Here is a 17878-nt window from a genome sequence, read left to right as displayed (position 1 = left end):
ATCCCACTACTCTGTTTGCATCTTCTGTCTTCTTTCTTGATGCTTCCTACAAGAGGCTTGGTTGTATTATTAATCTTCATTAGAAAATTACTTATGGCCCTAATGACCATTTCTTTTGCCTTTTAAAAGATCTGTACTGTCAACTATTTGTTTCAACTTTATTATTCATTTAACATGTGAAGACTGAATAGGTTTAAAATGTAAAGCACTTGGATCAGTTCTTGACATATCATAAGCACTTAATTTTATCCCCGCAGTGCTTACAGTGTCATCCTTTTTCACTGTCGTTATTTTTCCCTTATCTTTATGTAAACTTTTCATGAATGTACAGCATACATAAACAAAAACAAACATCCCATATAATCAGCACCCAGATCAAAGAATAGAATATTACCAGAACACTAGAATGCCCATGATACTCCCTTCCCAGTCTCTACCTGCCCCAAGGATAGCTACCATTCTCATTCCTAATGCGTTAATTTAGTTTTGATTGGTTTTACATTTTATGTAAATGAAATCGCAGTGTAGGCGCTCTTCTGTATCTTATTTTGTTCAGCATTATATATGCGATTATATACACATCTACAATCTCCCTTGTAATCACATGTAGTTGTACTTCATTCTCATTATTATATAGAATTCCATTATGTGAATAGACTATATTTCATTCATCCATTCTATGGTTGATGGACATTTGGGTTGTTTTCAGTTTGGAGTTATCATGAATAATGCTGCTATGAGTTTTCTTGTATATGTCTTTTGGTGAACACTCCTATGCATTTCTGTTAGCAGAATAATGTGCTCATTTTTTTTTTTTTGATGTATACTTAGGAGTGAAATTGCTGGATTGTAGGTATGAACACATTACATAAATAAATTTACTTAATCCTTACAATATCCTATGAGATAGATATTCTTCTTATGTAAGAAAATGTCTTTATTTCACCTTCACTCCTCAATAATAGTTTGCCTGGTAAAAGAATTCTAGGTTTGCAATCATTTTCCCACAGCACCTTAAAGGCAATACTACAAAATATCCATCTTTTTTTTTCTTTGTAGGTAATCTGAGTTATCTTTCTAAAATAGTTTTTCTAATAGTTTTTTCACTTTTTCTTTCTCTTTTATTAGGAGGTGTGAGTTTTTAAAGAATCATTCTGCTTGGTACTCAGTGGAATTTTTCAGTGTGAAGGCTAATGTCTTTCTTTAGTTCTGGGGAGTTCTCAGCCACTGATTCTTGCATTGCTTCTCTACCATTTTCCCTATACTCATGTCCTAGCCCCCACAGCTCTTCCTTTTCTTTTATCTTGTTCTACCACTATATGTTGCATTGTGGAATATGTGTCCATTTAATCTGTCATTTCACTAATTTGCTCTTCAGCTCTGTCTATTCTACTATTGAGTTCACTTTATTTCAAACGTTATAGTTTTCCTCCCCCTTGATTCCAACTGGTTCTTTTTCATGACTCCCATTCTTGTTTTGGTGTTGCTATTTCCCCCTCATCCTTTTGAGAATATAGAAAGCACTTCCTAAGTCCTTTTCAGACTGCTCCATTTTCTCTTTACTCAGAAATTTATTCTTCCATTTCCTTTATTTGTTGTGGGTCACTCCTGGTGTCTCTGTTCCTTGTGTGCTTTGGGGTTCTTGGGTGGAGACCAGCTGCAGGTTTCTCTCATAAACACCCTGGTCAATAAGCAGCCTTGACCTACGAGTGGCTACTACCTAAATTCATTCTTTAGAGCCCTGCTCATCACCACAAGGTGAGGAGTCCAAGGCCCCATGCCCACCTGGAGCTATTTCCAGGTGGTCCTGGAAATCCTTCTACAAATGGCCCCGAGCCTGCTTCCAAAGGTTCCATGGGCCTCTTCACAGGATTCACATTCCTGGGAGCATACTATATGCTGCTGTTTCTTCACCCTTAAGCCCAAGGTGGGGCCAAATGGCAGCTGTTCGTAGGGATGTGTGAACATTGGGAAGAAGAGCTGGGGTAATCATGGACATGCATGACAGGCCCCTCAGATGTAGAGCAGAGCCAGGGTGGGGAGAGAAAAGGGCAGGCCACAGCAGGCTCTCGCCTCGCTGCTGCATTACAGTATGGAATCCCAGGAGTCTAAGAATTCCAATTTAAACTTGTCCTTTTAACTTGTTATAAAGATGTTTGTGAAAAAAAAAAACCCAACGTATTTTACTTAACAGATATTAGCTTGATTTATAATTTTAAAATATCTATACATATGGTAGGTGGGCCTCCCTTAGAGTCCTGGGTCCCACAAATGGTAGGAGTAGGCCTGGCTCATAGAGGCTTTTATTGACACTTTAACCTCAGTTCTGCTATGACAGTGTACCAGATTAGGTTGTTTTTTGTTTGTTTGTTTTTTGCCTAATGAAGCATTTCTGAGCCTCTGCCTGGCTCTTGTCCTTCTGCAGTTTAACGCCAAGTCCTTATCACACCAAGAGGTAAAGTCCAAGGCCACAGGCAGGAATGCCTGACTCTGCTCTGTCTATAATCTTTATTGGGCAGGCACCAGGCTTCAGTTGCACCAGTGTGCAGGAGAAGGGCGCTGGCCCCTCCCCTTCAGGCAGGTGACTTGGACCTGGTTCCCTGCCATGCACAGCTCCTACTCACCACCAAAGGTTCCCAGCTACTTCTTTCTTAGGAAAGTCTCCATTTCTACATTACGAATATTTTCTTTCTTGCTTTTAAGTGTCTATGCGTTTATTAATTTTTTCCTGTAATTTTTATGCATTCAGAGCAGAAAGGGAAGGTTTCAGCATATTTTTAATTTGCCATCTAGGCCTGAAAGTACAGCCTCTGCTTTAAAGTATGGGTGTTGGGCCAGGTGTGGTAGCTCAAGCCTGTAATCCCAGCACTTTGGGAGGCTGAGGTGGGCAGATCACTAGGTCAGGAGATCGAGACCATCCTGGCTAACGCGGTGAAACCCCACCTCTACTAAAAATATAATAAAAAAATTAGCCAGGTGTGGTGGCATGCACCTGTACTCCCAGCTACTTGGGAGACTGAGGCAGGAGAATCACTTGAACCCAGGAGGCGGAGGTTGCAGTGAGCCGAGATCGCACCACTGCACTCCAGCCTGGGCGACAGACTGAGACTCTGTCTCAAAAAAAAAAAAAAAAAGTATGGGTGTTGAGAATGTTTAATCTGGATTCATAAAGTGGGCCAGGAAACAAGAATCAAAACTAGAGCCCAGATATGAACATCTTCTTTGTCTGGGACACAGACTTGATCACAGCTATCTGTTACAATGGGGGGGAAAGTAATCTCATTTAAAAATCATTACCATGTACCAACTATCTCTATGTCCTTGGAGGAATTAGTTAACCTCTCTGGTTCTCAGTTTCCCAGCTATTAATACAACTAAGTGAGTTACATAAGCTAATTTCTAATAATTTCTAAAGGTAGTCTCACTTATTAATTTTATAGGTTCATATAATATAGGCCTAGGCCAGATTTTATTACATTCTAAGAGTTAATTTCTGAGCCTGAAAGATATTTAGCATTTCAGAGATAATGTCAAGTCATCCAAATCATCTAATAAAGTATATAAGGGAGGATTGGTAAATTAAGATATTTTGGCAAATTAAGATAATATGACATACATAGGAATGTGCATTCAGTATTTTACACTCAAAGCTTATGTTTAAAGAAGTATGATTGCTCAATGAAAAGGAAGTGGTTCACTAGGAGAGAGAAATGAGAGGACATAGGTGAGAGGTCAGCAAAGCAACTGCAATATTAAGCTGAAATTCAGCTTCACAGATAGAGTACGATAAAACTACTTACAATAAAAAGATAGTATCTTTATTTGACCAGAAGTATCAGAAAAATTATGAGTCTATGAAGTTGCCGTACTAAGACACTTTATATAGCAACACTGTAAACCACAATTGCCTGTACATGGGCCATTTGAACAGCATGTGTGGTTATCAGCACCGTCATCTGCCAATAGTCAGGAGATTTACCAACTCACCCCAAGTAAGCGTAGCCAGGGTCAAGAGCTCAGGGATTGAGTCCTGACATACTACATATTCTGGAGAGTATGGATCTGTTTGAACGTCAGCATCCCGATAATCAGTCTGAGTGCCCACAGTAGACTTTGAAGGGATGGATAGGTGCTTAGTAGAAGTAGGAGGAAAAGTGTATGGTTCTGCCCTAAAAGAGAAAAATCAGTTTAAAAATTGAAACCTGTTATGGTCACTTAAAATATTATATAATCAAGTAGAAACAAATCTTCGAAGCTTTGTCAAGTCCATTCCTCTTTTAAATGTTGACAGGTACAAAATCATGAATCCATTATAACCAGGATTATGCGCCCAAATCTTGAGAGAATTGCCTTGTTATTCTCACCTCTGCCAGGAAACTAAGTGGGTCAAAGTACCATGGCTGACCCACAAAAGTGCCTATTTATATGTGTGTCACTGGGCAAGGTTGTAGAACAGAGCTATTCTAGAATGCTGTACAGCACTTCTGAACCTGTTCAGCATTACTACATTCTCTGGTTTCTTTCTTCTTTGTTTCAGTTCGATACCCACTCTCTGTTTCCCTCCAGAAATATGGGAGCAGAGAAAAGAGAAGAGATGGTTTCTGCTGAAAGAAAGAAAGAGAAAAAGGAAGGAAGGGAGGAACCAAGGCAGGCAGGCAGACAGGCTCTATCTGGATAAATGATTCAATAATTAATGCTGGGATCACTTTGTTATTAACATGTGGGAAAGTTAGCTTGTCTCTTGCAGAAAAATTAATTCCAGATCTTTAAAAAAATTAATGTAAAAATGAGACTATAAAAGTACTAACAGGAAACATAAGTCAATATTTATATCATCTTTGAGTGAAGGTCTTTTTAAGCCGGGCTTAAAAGCCAGAAACTATAAAAGGAGATGATCAATAGAATTGAGGGTAAGTTTCAACTTCTATGCCTCCAAATATCACAAACAAATTTAAAAGGTGAATGGCAAACTTAGAAAAAGGTTTTGGAACATATATGATAAAAAGTTTAAATAGCCTTTCTATATAAAAAGCCCTTGTAAATCAATTAGGCAGTTAAATACCCCACGGAAAAATGAGTAAAGGAGAATTCACAAAACAAAAAGTAAAACTTCTAACAAACATATGAGAAGATAATGAAAATAACTAGTAATCAAAGAAAAGTAAAACAGCAAGATACTATTTTATGCTATTTTATCGCATAAGCAAAGATTTAAAAGACTGAAAGTACCTAGCATTGATTACGTTGTGAAGAAACAGGCCTTCTCATAAACTGTTGATGGAAATACAAATAGGTACACCTAACTGACAAGTTAAAATACGCTTTGCTCCAGCGTTTCTTTTTTTTTTTTTTTTTGAGATGGAGTCTCGCTCTGTCGCCCAGGTTAGAGTGCAGTAGCGCGATCTTGGCTCACTGCAAGCTCCGCCTCCTGGGTTCAGGCCATTCTCCTGCCTCAGCCTTCCGAGTAGCTGGGACTACACGTGCCCGCCACCTCGCCCGGCTAAATTTTTTTTTGTATTTTTAGTAGAGACGGGGTTTCCCCATGTTAGCCAGGATGGTCCCGATCTCCTGACCTCGTGATCCGCCCGTCTCTGCCTCCCAAAGTGCTGGGATTACAGGCGTGAGCCACCACGCCCGGCTGCTCCAGCATTTCTACTCCTAGGAATTTATTCTAGGAAATAACTGGACAGGTATTCAAAGATATATATGCAAACATGTTCATAAAGTCTCATTTATAAGAGTGAAAAATTAGAAACTTAAATGATCACAGCAATACAAGAATTGTTTAAAAAAAAATGAAACAGCCATAATGGAATTTATGCAGCTATTCAAAATAATAATGTAATCTATACCTGTGAGCATTCAAAAATATCCATGATTCATTGTAAAGAAGAAAAAAATGACACTATTAAGTGGTATGTATAGTAGGATTCCATTTTTACATTTTAAAACTGTGTTTTTATGCATACAAAAATACCTAGATGTATATACAATAAATTAATAGTAATTATTTCTAGATAGTAAAATTATACAGATAATTTTTTTCATCTTTGTACTTTTCTGAATCTTCTTTTTTAACATGTACATGCATTGCCTCTAGAATAAGAAAAAAACCAATATAGCCACTTTGACTTAAGGCATTTTTTTCAAGTTGGTGAAAGCATTGATTAAATTATATAAATAACTAAAGATGAAGGCAAAAACAAAGAGATATTTCCATTTTGAAAAACAGAGGCAATGGTAAGAGCTTATATACGAGCACAGCAAATACATACACCAAAGATCTTTAAAAAAAAAAAAAAAAAGGGCGAGGTACATGGCTTATGCCTGTAATCCCAGCACTTTGGGAGGCCAAGGCAGGTGGATCATGAGGTCAGGAGTTCGAGACCAGTCTGGCCAACATGTGAAACCCCGTCTCTACTAAAGATACAAAAAATTAGCCGGGTGTGGTGGCACGTGCCTGTAATCCCAGCTACTTGGGAGGCTGAGGAAGGAGAATCACTTGAACCCTGGAGGTGGAGGTTGCAGTGAGCCGAGATCACGCCACTGCACTCCAGCCTGAGTGATGGAGCAAGACTCCATCTCAAAAAATAAATAAATAAAAATAAAATAACAATTTTTTAAAAAAGCATTTCAAGCCAGTTAGAAAGAAATACCTGTTTGGAAGTTCAACCTGTGCTGGAGCAAGTACTTTAAATAGTTTTTTTTTTTTGTCTTGTTTTGTTTTTTGAGATGGAGTCTCGCTCTGCCACCCAGGCTTGAGGACAGTGGCGTGATCTCAGCTCACTGTAACATCCACCTCCTGGGTTCAAGTGATTGTCCTGACTCAGCCTCCCAAGTAGCTGGGATTACAGGTGCCCACCACCTCACCCAGCTAATTTTTGTATTTTTAGTAGAGTCAGAGTCTCATCATGTTGGCCAGGCTGGTCTCAGACTCCTGACCTCAAGTTATCCTCCTGCCTCGGCCTTCCAAAGTGCTGAGATTACAGGTCTGAGCCACCGTACCCGGGCTTTAGTTTCTAATGCTGAACTGTAACTGCTATTGAAGTCACATTCCAATAGTTGCTATAAATTTCTAACATGTAGATAATATATGGCTTCTTATGTTTTCAGTAGAAATTATTCTACTATAAAATTCTAGTTGAATAAATAACTTCAAATCAGCTTTATGTCATCCGAAGTCACATGAAGTTTTATTATATTACTGCACCATTATCTTGAATCAAGAGAATAAATTATTTTTTCTCAAATTAAATAATTACACATTTGAACCATCTGATCAAATGTGCTTAGTTTATAATAAGGCCTAACGAACTCCTCTGATGAAGGTTTCTGGCTTCGTATCTTTCCAGGTGGGTCAGGGAATAGAATGTAAAAGAGGAAAGCTACTTTGAACTCTTTCAGTAACTTAATACATGGTTTCTTAACTAACTTCTTAATTTCTCCAACCTATTTTTTCCCCATTTCTGTTGGCTTTAGGGGAGAGTAAAATATGAGTAACAAAGAGCAATGATCCCTTTCCCACCTCCTCCCCAACCTCAAACAGGACCCAAACTCAGAAAGGTCCCACATCTGCTCCATGCTGGCCTGACCCCTGCTGTGTCCTGGCTCCTGCCCTCAGGCTCACCTGCTCTGGCTTTAGTACTCTTATGGCAGCCAGGGCTGCTCTATGTGTTCTAACCAGGCCCTTCCTCCTCCACCACTGCCCAGGCACCAGGAGCATGCACTGTCTGCCATACCTACAGTCTTCTAGATTTTCTCTCCCAGCCCCAACAGAGCTGTACAGAGAGGGGCTTCACAAACCTAGCAAATCCTGTTCTACTATGAGCTTCATTGAATGTTTTAAAAGTATTAACTTTTTATTCTCTTTGAAAAGGTGCTTATGTAGAATCCAAAGGAAAGACTCCAACAGCTAGCCATGAAATGGGTGTGGCTGGAGAAGGCCAGCTGGTCCCAAGACAATTCCATCCCTGATAACACAAGGTGGCATTATACTCACTGCTCAGAAACTCAAACATACTGGAATTCCAGAATTGACCTCACTCAGGAATACTGATTCATTCTTTAAAAAGTTCTAAGAGAGATAGAGAGTAGCTACAATGTCAAATGTCATGGTTTAACTCTTGGATGGAATCTTTATCCCTTGTGTCACGGTCATTTAGGGAGGAGTCGGGGAGGTCATGGTGTTCATCACTGCAGGCCTCTGAACTCCCTAGAATTAGTTAACGACTTTTAGACTGAGGCAGTTACGACCTCCAAAGCAGGTAATTCAGTGAGCCTGATTTTAAAGAATTACCAGAAGGCTCTTTAGGGATCTACATAGCTCATAGCTCCCCTTTTGCTCATACAAAACATTTCATAGAATATAAGTCTACAGCTATTTCTGGATAAACTGGTACCCCAGGAAGTTGCTCTGTCTAGGGAGAGCAGGGAATCTGTACTCCATCTCTATAAAGAGCCAAAGGCATCCACACAGTCTTAAAAAAAAGTCAAGGGTGAAGTAGAGTCATAACTAGCATTTATCTTGAGGATTACAGACATTTAATAACACATGTCCTGTTCATATGATGATATATATTATTAGGAATAACTATATTCTTTAAATGCACCCTTGAAAACCTAGTCCTGAATAAATTTGTATTCAGAAATATGAGACCTTAAAAAAGGTTTCTATTCCTGATAATTTCATGAATACCTTAGACTTTTTTCTCTTACAGAAATATTAAATTATATTAACAGAGGAAAGAGTATAGCAAAAATTAGATTTTTAAAGGAATACTCTACCAGTCTGCTGTCTTGTCCTGAAACTAGAGACGAGAAATACACATTTGTCTCAGATTCAGCCCTTGTCCCTTACCTCCCTCTTACCTTGGTTCACTCCGTTGTGGGGCAGAAACCATGTTTTATTTATCTTTGTATACCACATTATCTGTGTAGATTAGATGGTTATTAAGTTATAAAATTCTAGCATTCAAAAAATATTACATGACTGATTTGTTTATTTAATGAAATGTTGAAGAACTGTCATCAAATAAGTGTTTCAGAGAAGCAAAAGAAGATATTTAAAGCACTTTTCAACTTTTTTAAACTACAACTGCTACAATTTGAATATGTGTCTGTGTCTTCTCCAAAATTCATGTTTAAACTTAGTCCCCATTGTCGTGGTATTAAGAGGTAAGGCTTTTAGGGGAAGTGATTAAGTCATGAGGACTCCACCCTTATCAATGGATTAGTGCCTTATAGAAGGATTGCAGAGAACTAGCATAGGTCCTTTTTGCCCTTCCACCTTCCACCACGTGAGGACACAGCATTTGCTTCTTCTGCCATGTGAAGACACAGCAAGAAGGCCCTCACTGACACTGACTGCCCATTGGGCTGCCTTGCTTCTTGGACTGCCCAGCCTTCAGAACTTCAAGAAATAAATTTATTTTATTTATATCACCCAATCTGTTAATTTGTTATAGCAGCACAAATGGACAACTAACAGTAAGAAATACATTTTGTATCATAATCCATCATATACATATAAACATATGCATATATTTTTCTGAAACAAAAGTTATAAACAAAAACCAACTTACCCTCCATATACCTGATGCTTTGGTTATTTTCTATTCTGTTTCATGTTTTAAAATGCCGCTCATGACACACTAGAAGATTTCATACCCTTCTAATGTTTTGTGATCCACGATTTGAAAAATAGTGATTTAGTGAACTATCTTCTAAGAAAAAATATGGAAGCAAACAATAAATAAACTGAAAAAGAGTTTTCAAATAATGGTTACTTACTTGGATACGGCATAAACAACATTGAATGGCATCTGCTGAAAAAATGGAAGAAAAGGCCTGGGAGGAAAAAGAAAACATAAATGTGTGGGACTTTTGCAATGAATGCACTCTTAAGCTCTCTTCCAGCTCTAATATTTGTCCCTTAAAAATCAGTGAGCTTAAATATCCCATATATCAGTGTTACTCAAACTTCTGGACATACAAAATCACTGCAGGGTGGGGAGGTTCTTGTCTAAAATGCAGATTCCCAGGTCTGGCCCATGAGATTCAGTACATATAGGGTAGAGCCAATGAATGTGCATTCTTAATAAATACTCCAGTATTTTCTCTTCAGATGGTAAACAAGTCACACTTGAAGAAGCCACACTTTAAGCCCTGTACTTGGGCTTCAGCTGGCCATTAGTTCCCAACAACTTCTCAAGTTCCTGAGACATTCTGAAATTCACAGTGATTTAATCTGAAGCCTCCCCCTAAAAGTTAAGAATTGTACAGTTAACTGTACAGAATTGTATAGTTAACAGTTAAGAATTTAACATTTCTCTGGAAAAGTCAGCATCACAAAATTTCCATAAGGAGGTTGCTCATAAATAATAATGTGGATTAGAAATTTACTTTCTCAAGGAAGCTTATACAGATGTGGTATCAAGACTATTTTTTCTAACTCCACTAAGATATATAAGGAAATCCCCATCTAATTTTAATTTGATTTGGGTATATGGTTATTACATAAGCATAAATCACAAATGAAATAAAACGAACCTTTTGGCCATGTTGGTTTAGGCAAGATTCACACAAAGAGAACAAATGTTATCCCTTTGAACAGAAGTTTCCCCTTCACTATGACTTCATGGTATCTCCACTGTGTGTCGTTCATTTGATGACTTCATTTCAAATGTTTTCAAATACATATTCTTAGTTGCAATCAGTATCTCTAAAGTCAGGCAGGCTTAGTTGGAACCCCAGATCTACCCCTTGCTAGCTTATATGACCTTGAGCAATCTATTTATCATCTCTCGGTCTCAGCTTCATTATTGGTAAAACAGGGATCATATATATCTTAGCCTACATTTCTGTTTTAACGATTAGATCATATGCATGTAAAGCACTTAAAATAGACTCTGGCACATTGTATGCACTGAAAAATGATAACTATTATTATTATCATAAAGAGGTTCTCTAATAATATTAGGGCTCAAATATTCATTAGTAATTATGTTCTACCTTTCAAAGTATTTATAGCGATTCTTTCCAGTAACTTCAGGATCTTCATAAACTTCTCTAGGCATCTGAAAAGAAGCATCAGTTCTAAAATGAAGCAAGAAAACAGTATTCAAGTCTAAAATATTTCCACACATAATTTCTATTTAATATTTCTATGTGTATAGAGTAGGAGCTACACAGAGTATCTCATACTGAGAGTAAAGTCTTCCATAACCTGCATTTGACTGCCATACAACTTAGAGTATATATGATTCTTCCCCTGCCCTGAGCCAGGAGACCAGGACCTAGTCAGACAGAGCAAGAGCTGAGAAAAGAGTGGATTTATGAAATCCCACATACAAAAATGCCCAATTTTAATTAAAAGCACACAAGAATAACAAAATATTAAAAGACAATTTTTTTTTTTTGAGATGGAGTCTCGCTCTGTCACCCAGGCTGGAGTGCAGTGGTGCAATCTCGGCTCACTGCAAGCTCCACCTCCTGGGTTCATGCCATTCTCCTGCCTCAGCCTCCCAAGTAGCTGCGACTACAGGCACCTGCCACCAAACCCGGCTAACTTTTTGTATTTTCAGTAGAGATGGGGTTTCACCGTGTTAGCCAGGATGGTCTCAATCTCCTGACCTCATGATCCGCCTGCCTCGGCCTCCCAAAGTGCTGGGATTACAGGCGTGAGCCACCGTGCCTGGCCAAAAGACACTTTTTCTATGTCCAGGTTAAAAGGCTTTATAATTTTTAATTTACTAAATGTGAACTTGTAAGTAATTAAAAGAATAAAGAATTCGACTTATTCTTGAAGGTGCTTTGGCCCCAAGTTCCCAAAAAATATTTTAGATACTAGCAGAACAGAGCACTTTCAGTTGCTAAGTTGGATCCAAGCAACAACAAACTCAGTCATCCCTACCTTTGGTGGCAAGTTGTCATTATATATATATATATATACGAGACAAAATTATATATATATATATATATATATATATATATCTCATATATACAATATATAATCAGGTTTGTTTGGTCAAAAGAGGTTTAGAAAGAAAATTTGGCCTAGGTATAACACCACAACTGAACATTTTAAAACCACACATGGTAAATGAATTTAAAGAAATGCTTTTAATGCATTATTTTAGGCCCTGGAGCCACCCGACACTTACGTGGTGAGCTGCCAGAGGGCTTCTCTGTGTTTCTCCTTATGTCCCTTCCATTCCCGACTGATAAATGGTGGGACAGGATCTGACTTGCTCCAATTTAGAGAATATCTTGGATAATGGATCAGGTTACTGAACATGGTTTTAAACCTGGGAACTTTTCTCTAATGTTAGAGAAGGGAGGCAAAGGACAAAATTATACCATCAGCTTTTCTAAAGCATTTTAATTACACTGTAAACTCTTTTTAAAAACATACAAAACAATGTATACAGCATAAGAAGAGGGGTTATTGCTATATGCATAAAATATCTTTAAATAGATGCCCAAGAAACTGATGACAATGGCTGTTTATGTGGAGGGGGTGGGGGGTAGGGCTAGAATTTACTTCACACTGTATATGCTTTTATACTACTTGAATTCTTTTAACATGGGCATATATTATTAAATTTATCCCATTGAAATAAATTAGCTTATGGGTTCTCTGTTCATTAAGATGCTTTGCCCCCCAGTAATCTTGGCAAGGTAATTTCTGTGGAACCTAAAATCCAGTGAAGATTTGGTGATTCATGATTTGGTGACTGATCAATGCAGTCAGGCAAACTAGATGGTTCAGGTTCATCAGGTAGCCTTGGCTGATGAATTAGACATACCAGTCTGCTGCGAATCAGGGTGGCTTGGATATTTGCCTGTGTGTGGTCTTTCTCACTTGACACAATAAACAATGGATCTGCAAAATAAACAATCAAGTAGCATAACAAATAGAACATATCTACCCCTAGGCTGAGAATAATGGCAAAGTAATGTAATCTCTTAATTGGAAAACAAATTTAAAAGTTTAAATATTGCCTGACTCTGCAGCAGCTCATGCTCTGTTGTGCATGTGGCCCTGTTACTCTACCACTTCTACCAGCAACAGTTGTCAAGATGTTTTTCTTTTCTGAGTATTCCAAGTCAGCTTACGGAAGTGGAATTCATAAAGAAAGTCTAGCATGTTTTCAAGTACTACACCCTAAACACACTTTCTTCTCTCCTATGAACAAAACTCCTTTTGAGCCTGGGTAGCCCAAAAAATTCTTCAAGGGAAAGACCTTGTATATACGCACTATGCCAATTTGCAAGTGAAAGAAGCAATACATTTATACCATCTCCCATATTTGGTGCACTAGAAAGATGCAAACCACATGATATCTCAGAATTGGTGAACACGGTTAAAAAAAAATCAGCTATCTTCAGAATTCACCCCTTAAGTTTGTAAGTTTGCTGATGATGGGACTGTTATTTTTACAAAGTTCAACAAAATATTGCCCCGCTATTATAAGTATCTGTTTATCAGGTATATATTTAAAGTGATGAAGAGTATTCATGATTGACTATACTGTACCACCCTTTAAAATCAACTGATTTGCCATTAAATTAACAAGCAGCCTTCGGATACACTTGATTTCCCAAGTAGACTTGTCTCTGGGGAGGCAAATACCCTGACCAGCTAGTCTAGATAACATGTAACACATATTTCTCCATAGAAATTAATAAATTGGGAATTGTGATTTAGAAACAAGTCTCTTTTGAATTTGGATAATGTGTGTCAATTCCTAAAACCTAATAATTCATTAGTAACCCAACAAATACGATTTACTGAATGCAGACATTGGATATTCCCACCAAGGCTGAAAAGCTGCAAGAGGCTCAGGCTCTTTTTGCTCCTTCATTCAACACATGTTTATTGACTGGCTACTCTATCTAGGTGCTTAGAATACATCAACAAAATGACAAAAATCTTTGACTTCATGAGAGAGAGACAACAAACAACAAACATAATAAACTAGCAAATTACACATTAGAATTTGAGGGTTGTTATTTTTAAAAAAGAAGAAATCAGGTAAGGAAGATTGGTTTGCAATTTTAACTAGGGTGGTCAGGGCAGGCCCTTGAGAAGGTGGCATGTAAGGAGACTTGAAGGTGAGGGAGTTAGCTAGTTAGATATCTGAAGAACATTCTAGGATGGGAGCATGCCTGATACATCTGAAGAACAGCAAAGTCCCTAGGATGGGAACATGCCTGATACGTCTGAAGAATAGCAAAGAAACCAGGACAAATGAGGCAGAATGAAGGAGGGGAAAGAGAGTAGATAAGAGGCCAGAGAAGTAACTAGGGAACTAATCACATAGGGCTTCGTAGGGAAGGGTAAAAGAGCCTGGAAAGGTGTTCATCTTTGCACCACCACAGTTCTGTCAAGGTGGAAACCTGGCCCAAGGCCAGTCAATTCATTGGCCAGCCAACAACCAATCTTAAATTTCTAACTTAAATTTTCAGCTACAATACACAAAGACGCTATACAATTGGTGGTGAGCTTTAGGGTTAATTAGTCAAGAAGCATGCCACCCTAGTCCCTATCATAGTAAGAGAAATCCATACACAAGAGGCTTTCTGTCAGATGGAAGGAAGCAAGCATAGTGATGTGTTGCTTAATGATGGGGATACATTCTTAGAAACGGGTCATGAGGTGAGTTTATCATTGTGTAAATATCAGAGGGTACTTAACATAAACCTAGCTGGTATAGCCTACTCCACACCTAGGCTATATTGTATAGCCTATTGCTCCTAGGCTACAAACCCATACAGCATGTTATTGTACTGAATACTGTAGACAGTTGTAACACAATGGTATTTGTATATCTAAACACAGAAAAAGTGACGCATTGGGCTACAATGTTATGACAGCTACAATGTCACTAAGTAATTGGAGTTTTTCAACTTCATTATAATCTTATGGGACCATCCTTATACATGTAGTCCACTGTTGACCGAAATATCATTACTTGGGGCTTGACTATACATAGAAAGAAGGCTAGAGTTGCCAGATAAAATACAGGATGCCCAGTTAAATTTAAATTCAGATACGCAATGAATAATTTTTTAGTATAAATGTGTTCCAAAATATCGCACAGGACAAAAATTTATACTAAAATATTATTCATTATCTGAAATTCAAGCTTAACGGTGCCTCTTGTATTTTTATTTGCTAAATGTGGCAACCCTAACAAGGTGAAAGGTCATAAGGTCAAAGAAAGAAAGCAGGAGAGCATAGCATCTTAGTTCTGATTTTCCCCATCCAGGTTCTCATCCGCCCTGGCTATACTTCGCTTCCTGTCCATGACTAGCGGCGAGATTGTTTTATAACAATCCAAACTTTTATTTGATCTACTCTGAGTGAATTTCTGTTCTTAGCAAGGGACATGGAAACATTTAGCAATTCCTCTGCAAAAGAGACATTTCGGCATCAAAGAAACAACCAGCTTAATAAATACTTTGGGGAGATGTTTGTCCTCCTTCTCAAATTACCCGTGAAAAAAAACATGGTGATGTGTTTACAGGAGCTAACTTGATTTATTTCACAAAACCAAGAGTAAATACAGAAAACCACTGGCCAGAATATGTCAGCAATCATTACACAGCCTCTATCTAGGAATGTGTACCCTAGATTCCCACACAAAGGAGACTGGGATTCCCAGAGGCAACACCACATTGCTGAAAGCAATGCAAGGTTCAGGTGAAAAACCTGGGATTGCAGAGGGCAAAATTGGAAAAAATCATGCTTATAGCTGGTTACAGTTCTTGCCACGGCAAATTCAATAAACATTTATTTATTGAAGCGCCTAGTATATGTATCAGCACTAGAATAGGTGCTCAGAAGGCTACAAAAATGTGTAGAACAGGAACTTAAGGAACTCCAGGAGCATGGAGAGAGAGAAAACATAAAATAGACAACCAAGCCGTTAAAATAAACTGGGGTTTTATTGGCCCAAGAGGAGCCAGCGGACCCAGTCTATAAGCAATGCTTTGACGCAGAAGTTAAAAAAAAAAACAACAACAACAAAAAACCTAAAAACAAGCATGGGATAAAGTGGCACTTCTTTTCGCCCAACTTGGATTTGCCCAGAGAGTTGGAGAGAAAAGATCATTTTTGTAGGGCATTTTATGCAGGAACGTTGAGTGAATCTCGGAGTCTACAAATCGTTGCACACTTTCTGGGTACCAAAACGCCCGGAACAGGTTTCAGGAAGATCGCCCCCTGAAGCGGAGCGCACCCGCGCCTTTCGATGTACCCGAATCCCCGACCCCAACCTGAGTGCGGCCACCTGGAGGGCTCGGAGCTGCCCCCACCCGACCAGGGACAACCGCGGGCAAGAGGTCAGTCCAGAGGGTCGTGTTTCGTTCGCCATGCCCCTGGCCAGGTCCCATCATCTGGGAGCCCACCTGGCCCAGGAGTCGACGGACGCGGAGGAAGGTCTGCGGCGGTCCTTACCGTACAGAAAATCATACGCTCGATTGGAGGAGATGTGGCTCCCAGCCCGCGACCTCTCCCGGTACCGAGTTGGAGACAACTGCGGCTGGGCCTGGGGCTCCTCGATGGTTACTGCGTGGCTCATGGTGCCGCCTCTTTCCTCGGGCCAGCAGGGGACCAGCGGGTCAGGCCTGGCTGCTGCGTGCACGTCACTATGGTAACGGCCGCCGGCGCGCAAGGATAGGGGGCGGGGCAAGGAGGAGGGAGGAGGCCGCGGGGCGGGGCCGGGCCGAAGAGGAGTGGAGAGAAGTGAAAGCAGGAGTGGCCAGGCCAGGGTCAGGAGGAGAGTGGAGGGGAAGATGAGAAGAGAGGGGAGGGGCAGGGTTGGGGAGGAAAAGGCTCGCTTCCCTCTATACTCCAGAGCCAGCGGGGAGGCTGGGAGAAAGATACTCTTAAGTCATTGATTTGCCAGTTACACCTCGTAGCCTCTCGGAAATCCCTGGGAGATCTCAGAACCTTCTAGAATAATTGGGTGCCTCCCCGCCCCTCCCCCCAGCCCTTTTCCAGGGGGCTTGTCCCGAGAGCTGCGGAATTCAGTCGGGTTCCTAAATGTTGCTCCTTAGCACGCTGTGAACTTTGCCCCACACTCATTAGCATCAGTGTTTAGGGTGGGTTAGGTCATCAGTAACTGTTGATCTGAGACTGCTGACCCTTTCTGAGTCCTGGGCATTAAATAACAGAAGATGATGTGGGGTAGGCACTGGCTCTGCTTTTGAAAACTATTTATACTGGAAAATTTTAAACATAAGCAAAAGTGATTCTACTTTTAATAACAAACCCTCAAGTAACCCATCCCTCAGAATCAACATTTAGCAACATTTTGCCAATCAAGTTTCAGTTTCCTTCCCCTCTTTTTTAAAGAAATCCTAGACATAATATTATTTTACCCTTAAATTAGTCTGCATCTCAAACTGATACAGATTTTAAAAATTGAACTACCGTTATCATATCTAACAAAATTAACAATAATTCCTTAGTACTATAAATAATTCCAATTTTCCTGTTTGAGTCCAAATTATCTTTTATAGTTGGTTTGTTCCAGTCAAGATCCAAAAAAAGTCCTCATGTTGCATTTTGGTATGTCTCTTAAGTCTTTTATCCTAGAGCAGTGAATTTCTAATACTTTCAATAATTCTCTATTATTACCAGAGGTTCTTCTATAAAAGGAATCTTTTCATACCAACTCATTGGTTATCCTGAGATAACCAGGATAATCTCATAGAGGAAAGACTGGGTAAATGCTGGATTTGTTCTTTTTAATTATGAAATTTCAGAGACATGAGTTGGTGCCCTACCAAACTCCAGAGTTAACCACAAAGTTTTTGTTTGTTTGGTATCATCATGAATGCATGCATTTTTTACAGATCTGACGTTTTA

The 17878-nt window shown here is 39.2% G+C and overlaps 1 protein-coding gene across 7 annotated transcripts in view; it reads right to left on the bottom strand.

Annotated features, from left to right (window-relative positions):
* The window catches only part of CFAP91 (cilia and flagella associated protein 91), a 75129-nt gene extending 58220 nt beyond the window's left edge, over window positions 1-16909 (bottom strand). For 2 of the 7 annotated variants that reach the window (XR_008678671.2, XM_055383737.2), the window contains exons 1-6: window positions 16463-16904; window positions 12807-12883; window positions 12162-12319; window positions 11011-11094; window positions 9790-9846; window positions 3988-4169 (exon numbers count right to left, since the gene is read on the bottom strand). Coding sequence is in view for 5 of the 7 variants with exons in the window: in XM_055383737.2 (XP_055239712.2) it covers window positions 3988-4169; window positions 9790-9846; window positions 11011-11094; window positions 12162-12319; window positions 12807-12883; window positions 16463-16586 (682 nt within the window). In the remaining 2 variants the exon portion in view is untranslated. Of the gene's footprint in view, window positions 1-3987; window positions 4170-9789; window positions 9847-11010; window positions 11095-12161; window positions 12320-12806; window positions 12884-16413 lie in introns of those variants that run through there. The other 5 variants (XR_008678672.2, XM_004036127.4, XM_055383738.2 and 2 more) reach the window with 5 other exon arrangements.
* Window positions 16910-17878: the final 969 nt, after the last annotated feature.

Source organism: Gorilla gorilla, chromosome 2 (assembly GCF_029281585.2).
Source record: "Gorilla gorilla gorilla isolate KB3781 chromosome 2, NHGRI_mGorGor1-v2.1_pri, whole genome shotgun sequence".
In the NCBI taxonomy this organism is placed as follows: domain Eukaryota; kingdom Metazoa; phylum Chordata; class Mammalia; order Primates; family Hominidae; genus Gorilla; species Gorilla gorilla.
This window is presented reverse-complemented; position numbering and strand designations above follow the sequence as displayed.